General features: G+C 38.3%; 1 protein-coding gene across 1 annotated transcript; it reads left to right on the top strand.

Annotated features, from left to right (window-relative positions):
- The first annotated feature begins 3,594 nt into the window (after positions 1 to 3,594).
- LOC131307522 (pathogenesis-related thaumatin-like protein 3.5) lies at positions 3,595 to 6,051 on the top strand. The gene is made up of 3 exons (XM_058334063.1): positions 3,595 to 3,798; positions 4,393 to 5,056; positions 5,721 to 6,051. Exons 1-3 carry the CDS (start codon positions 3,738 to 3,740, stop codon positions 5,848 to 5,850), a joined length of 855 nt encoding a protein of 284 aa, XP_058190046.1. The 5' UTR covers positions 3,595 to 3,737; the 3' UTR covers positions 5,851 to 6,051.
- The last annotated feature ends 716 nt before the right edge of the window (positions 6,052 to 6,767 follow it).

Raw genomic sequence — 6,767 nt, 5'->3', positions numbered from 1 at the left:
GGCTCGTAGCATTGTAGATTAGGAGTTTGATGTCATCATTCGTTGTTTAAATCTTGGTAACAAATTCAGAAATTAATGAAATTTTTTTGCCTTTCAAAAAAAAAAAAAGGTTTATGCTCCGATACCAAGGACTCATTCTAAATAATTTTGGTATTTTGTTAAAATCCGTCAAGGTTCAAACCATGCTCTTGCTGCTCCTTCAAATTCTTCCATAGTGCGTTTTTACCGGTAAACCAACAGTTGATTTCACTACAAAGATCAAACTTTAACACTCCATCATATATGTTTAGCTTTGCAAATTGGGAGCCCTGGTTCTGGCAAAATTGTGGGGCCCGAAGCTACCGCCTTGTTAGCCTTGCCTTAGGGATGGCCCTGCCCTTTGATAACGTCAAGTCTTGTTGTGTAACTAAATCCCGAAAGTTCGATAACTTAAGGTAACAAATTTTGACACTTCCCTTTTTATGTAAATATATACTTTATTTTCTGCCCTTTTATTGATGTGAAATTACAAGATTATCCTTTAATGAGTGAAAAGAGAGCATAAAACTTGAAGGATAATTTTACAATTTTACACGAAGAAATGAAAGAAATGCATTTAGAAAAATGGAAAATTCTAAAGTCATATTCCATAACCTAATTGATACATGTAAAAGAAGTGGAGAACATGTCCCACCTTGCATGTGCAAAGTTATAGTATGATCTAATGTGACCAATCTTGTATCTAAACTCAATCAATTGGTGACCCATCACCATCCAAAAGTATAAAAAATGGGCATTGAAACATCCCCCACTTTGACTTGGGGCTTCTAAATAGCTACAATCATTCTCACCATAGGATCACTTTTGGTTGTTTGGATGCATAGAAAAAGATGTACTCCAGTTTGGTAAGGGTAGGACGTCTATAAATGCAAAAGGCTAGAGAGAGGAGGGGCCAGATGAGTCATTGGGCCTCTCTCTATGTGGTAAGATGGGTGGAAAACACACAGGGTATTTTTTTTTTTTCCTTTTTCGACGGTCTGGAGTTCGTATTGACTTATACGCACTTCGATTATTCTCTTTACCGATTCGGTCAAAAACAGATCATCTACGCCAAAACTAAAAAATTCAAAAGAGGTTTCTTTCTTGCGAGTTGCGAACTAACCCTAAGAGGTTGTCAAGTTTTGAACTCAGAATGCTTGAGTTTGTACCTCATTCCTGTTTGCACACCACTTGAGCTACCCCTTTGGATTTGGGCTAGTTCCATAATTGAGTTATCTGAATTTCAATTAAATATATATGTTATCATGCCTAGCCATTAATTGAATCATAAAATGTAAATATATTCTTGAAAATGAGTGAGTGAATTTAGACAACATTTATTCAAAAAAGTTTATACTATTAAAACAACATAAGTGGTGAGACTATTTTGGGCTAATGTCAGCCCACACTAGTTTCAGCCCTGGCCAGCCCAAATGAAGATATGGCCTGACTCTAAATAATTGGAAAGTTAATGAAATTGGAACTCTGCTCCTGAAGAATACAGCCCATGATAATTTGCAATGCCATCAAATTTTTTTTTTCAAAAAAAGTAAAATGACAATTTCATTGCTCAAAAAGAATGCCAGAAGGCTACAAACTCCCAACATCCAGAGCTCGTCGTTGGGTACACCGTATACAGACCTCAACGACCAGGTTATTCGATGATGAATCCACAAGGCGTTGTTGGGTGAACAATACCTATGCACATGAAAAAGAGCTCCACACAGGGATAATACGCAAACGGTAATGAAGACGGCATCGGTAATTTGATCAGCCTCACCATCCTCCCGTTCGTGCAACTCACTGAGGGAATAGAGACACCCACAGAGGGTGGAGAAGGTTTTGAGCAGCGAACGAGCCGCTCCGAATAAAACAGGAGGGAAACCAACAACAGCAGAAAATAAAGGCAAAAAATGAAAGCTCCAGTCATCGTTACTATCACCAGAATCGTCGCCACGGGTCTAGCAACTTATTTGCTAGAGGAAAAGTCGAGCCACCCTAGCTCCACCAAGACGCCAGATCTAGCCCAACCTTGAGCCGCGGAGGAGGCGGTGGAAGAGGGGAGGAGGGTTACGAAAGGGGAAGGATCTGGAGGGTTACGAAAGGGGAAGGATCTGGACCGGTGGGAGGAAAGAGGCTAAGGAGAGGGTTTAGAGGAGGCGGCGTGGTAGAGAAGGGAGGTCGGCTGGAGGAGGGAGGGGGAGCTGGAGGAGAGAGGCAGCGGCCTCCATCCCCTAGAAAACCCTAAGTCTGGAAAGTTAGGGAGAAGGCAGAGAGAGAAAATTGAGAGTGAGAGAGAGAGAGAGAGAGTGAGAGAGAGAGAGAGAGAGAGAGAGCCAGACGCCATAATTTGCAATGCCATCAATTGAAAAGCTTCTTTTTTTTTTTCCATGCATCTCTAAGCATGGATGGAACTAGAATTTTACCCTAGCAGTGGCAAAATGTATCTTAAAAAAATAAAAAGATGCATTATAATATTTAAAGTATGAAGTTTTTTTAAGTTGCATTACAAAAAATAAAAAGATGCATTACAATATTTAAAGTATGAAATGTATCTTAAAAAAATAAAAAGATGCATTACAAAAAATAAAAAAATGCATTACAATATTTAAACGAAAAGACTAATTTAATTTTTTAAGTTAAGTTGTTTTAGGGTTAAAGTATGAAGTTTTTTTTCCTTAATTATATTTCATCATTTATATTATTTCACTTTGGCCCATTGAATTTAATTTTGGAATACTTTTTTGGGTCTTCTTTTTTTAAAAAAAATAGAAGATTTACAACTAGTATATAACAAAAATAAATAAATAAACCTAGCAATAGCAAGACTATATATATGTTGGGGATAAAAAAATTTATACATATAATAATTGCAATTTCTAAATTTCTTGGCATGACAGCCACCATCACTAGACCCCCCGGTTTTATACTTGTCTCTGAGTTGGTGTTCATTGTTGTAAGGCTGATAAACGAAACAAACAAGCCGAACATTTAAAACTTAGATTCATTGACTAACGAGATTCAAAATAGTGTTTAAGCTTGATTCAATCATATATAAAAAACGATCTCAAACGGGATTTTAACGAACGAGTACGAGCTAGAACTTGAAGAGATACTTTGTCTACTCTGAAGAGATACTTCCATTTGTGTATGTGATTAAACAACAAACTTACTCCTGGATACGGAAGTACAGATTAGCTATTGCATGCTTTCTTTCTTTCTTTCTTTCTATCATTTTTTGTTTTCCGGCCAGGGGTGTCAAAGGCAGACCGCCGGGATCAGGGGCATTCACAAGAAATTACTTTCTTGCGACCTGACCCAATAATAATCAAATCTTGTTAATTGTCTGGAGAGCAAACCCACCAACCAACCGGACTAACTTTGGAGCTATTGCATGCTTTCTTGCTCGATCCTTACAATTGTAAATTGAACACAGAAGTTTCACTTAATTAATTTGTAGCAAGCTAGGGAAGAAAGGAAAAGAATCTTCTTGTCTTGCAATAGCGGATTAGGAAAGGAATCTACTACTACGTGGTTCCAAGTTTTGCAAAGAAAACTTTCTAACAACAGTGGTGGTGAAGTAGTACTGCTTCAATATAGACTTCCCCCCCTTCACAAGTTATTCTCTTTTCATCTACGTTCTCTCTCTGTTTACATTCCCTCTCCTCTGCCTCCACTCTCACCCAAATTGAGAGAGAGAGAGAGAGAGAGAGAGAGAGATGGAATCGGAAGAGGGGATAATTGGTTCACTTCTGTTGATTTTAATTCTGGTTTCATCAGGTATGTGACATATATGGGGAAATGTTAATCATATACATCACATTCAAATGTGAAATATTCAGTAATGTGCCACAGTAGTACTCTTGACATTCTCGTTATGCAATAGTACTAGTTTTCTTTTTACATTTAATGATTTGTATTGTCCCGAGGAAACGTTATCGGCTTACAAAACAACGATCTAGCTAGATTGATATGATAGCGAAGCGAAAGGATCACAAAATATATACCACAACTTTCCATGAAGTTCATTTACGAGTTTTTTTTTTTTTTCTTCCGTATAATTTTCCTTTGGTATATACCTCTCTTAATTGAAAATCTTTCATGTCATCATCAATGATTATAAACTATTGTAACCTGGTTTGCACTGGATTGATTGTTTGTCTCAACCTAAAATGAACTAGATACTATAAGAAATTATGATTCAGCAATGCTTGGTACCCCGAAAAAATACTCCGAAATTACCCCGAACAGGTATTTCTTACCGCTAATAAAAGTCTATTAACGGTCATAATTTGGAGTATATTTTTTTTGGTATCTAGCACTTTTACGATTCTAAAATCTCTATATTTACAAATATGTCTTGGGGATTATTAGGGCCAAAACGATCCGAATCCGCAAGGATTTTCACTCTCATAAACGACTGCAAGGAGACAATATGGCCCGGAATCACGCCAGGAGAGAACTTCAATGGTGGCGGCATTGAACTAAAACCAGCCCAATCCATCGTCTTCACAGCTCCGGTGGGCTGGGTGGGCCGGATATGGGGCCGAACGGGCTGCAACTTCGACAAGAACGGCAACGGCACGTGCCAGACGGGCAGCTGCGGCTCCTCCCTCAAGTGCACGGCCTCCGGCAAGCCCCCGGCCTCCCTCGCCGAGTTCACCCTTGCCGCCGTCGACTACTACGACGTCAGCCTCGTCGACGGCTTCAACATTCCCTTGGTCGTCACGCCGATCAACAGCAGGGGGAACTGCAGCATCGCCGGTTGCGACCGGGACCTGAGGACGACTTGCCCTTCGGAGATCGCGGTTAAGTCCGGCGGGAAGACGGTGGCGTGCCGGAGCGCGTGCGACGTGTTCAACACCGACGAGTACTGCTGCAGGGGCGTTTTTGGTAATCCGATCACTTGCCACGATACCTATTACTCGAGAATATTCAAGGCAGCCTGCCCGACGGCGTATAGTTATGCGTACGATGATCCTACTAGCATTTTCACATGCTCCGGGACGGATTACGTTGTCACATTTTGCTCGGCAAGGTATGTACCCACCTCTATTCTCTCGATACTACTCACGATACTTTTCAGAGGTTTATCTTTTGTGACCTTTTGTGTGTGTTTTTCTTAACAACTTTTAGGATATCGATTTTCGCGCTTCAAAATCAAAATCCTAACTTTTATTACCTTAATAACTTTGAGGTAAAATGGAGGAGGACATCGATCGCTTGTCCTGCCATTTGGGGTGAGTTTTGCACGGGGATGCAGTTCACTCATTTGTGTCCCGATATCAGTCTGCAAATTCACAATTCAAATCGTTGATGTTTTGGATCTCGTCGAGATACTCATCATCACTAAAAAAAAATTTAATCGGACATCTATAAGTACGAGATCCGAGCACATTCAGACGGGGAAATTGAATTTTTCTGGGTTCCAATTCAATGTGCGCGAAACATAATTTTACCAATCAAAAGTTTTTGGAATCGTGTACTTATAGATATCCGAATCTCAATAAAATCTAGAATATGAACGATTGTGATTATGGAAATAAATTAAAGTATGTTGATCGATATTGGGACGCAAAGGCATGAATTGCACCCCACCAGTTTCAACCCAAAAGACAGTGAAACCATCTTTTAAGATTATAAAATCAATATCTTCTGCTAAACCAAATATTAATTACTGATGGTGAAATATTTATTTTCAGGAACCAAACTGTGTGCACATATCACAACAACAAGCTCTATTGCAATCAATCCAACAACTCAGAAATGTTGGTTGGGTTATGGTGGCCGTTGATGCTTGCATTGCCTGTCATGATTAACTTGTGGAGATGATCTCTTAGATAAATTCATGAATTCATATGTTTGCTTTTTTTTTTAAATAAAAAAAAATTAGTTTTTTTTTTTTAATTTTTGGTTGGTTTGGGTGGAGGAGCCCACAATATGCAACTTGTAAACAACATTTCCTTCTCCTCAAAACATTGGTTCTTAAATTGAATGTATATTATAAGAATCTCACTATTTCTTTTTGGCTTCATTATGGCAAAATTGAGCCATATATATAGTGGTGATAATCGAGTCGAATGAGCGGAGCATGTGATTGATCAAGTTTGGTTTTAAACCCTTATGAGGTTCAAGATGAGTCTAAGTTTAACTTGTTTATGAGGTGAGCTCATTTTAAATGAGCTTTAATCGAGTCCAACAAATAGCTTTAATTTGTATGCATCATTAACCAAATGAGCCGAATCATAGCTTGTTCTAAAACTTTAATTTAACGGGCTTCAAGTAAATGTTCAAGTTCAACTTATTTATGTAACCAACCATTCTAATTGATTGAGCTTTAACGAGCAAAAATTTGCTCAAACTAAAGTAGCTTGATTCATTTAACAGCACCTAGCCATATATAGTAGTGTGTGTGGTTAATTTTAGTGGCAAAATATTATTGCAATTAACCCAAGTAATGTATCCAAATAAAAGCCATCCTAACCTTTACTTTTTCCCTGGAATGTCTTTCAAAACTTCTCGATAAAAAAAATAATAATGCTTTTCTAACTCGAGGAAAAATAACAATATAACATCCATATTCAATGGGGAAAAAAAAAAGTTAGGCCAACTTTGAACCATAAGTGGAACCAAAATAGTACTGGTCTTGAGCAGAGGCGAACAAGACTTTTGCTTTGGACCCCAAAATATTTTTAAAAATAGAAATCCTAAATCTAGTGTAATGGAGTATCCTTGAAATAGGCCTACAA

The sequence above is a fragment of the Rhododendron vialii genome, chromosome 11a (genome assembly GCF_030253575.1).
Source record: "Rhododendron vialii isolate Sample 1 chromosome 11a, ASM3025357v1".
In the NCBI taxonomy this organism is placed as follows: Eukaryota; Viridiplantae; Streptophyta; class Magnoliopsida; order Ericales; family Ericaceae; genus Rhododendron; species Rhododendron vialii.
This window is presented reverse-complemented; position numbering and strand designations above follow the sequence as displayed.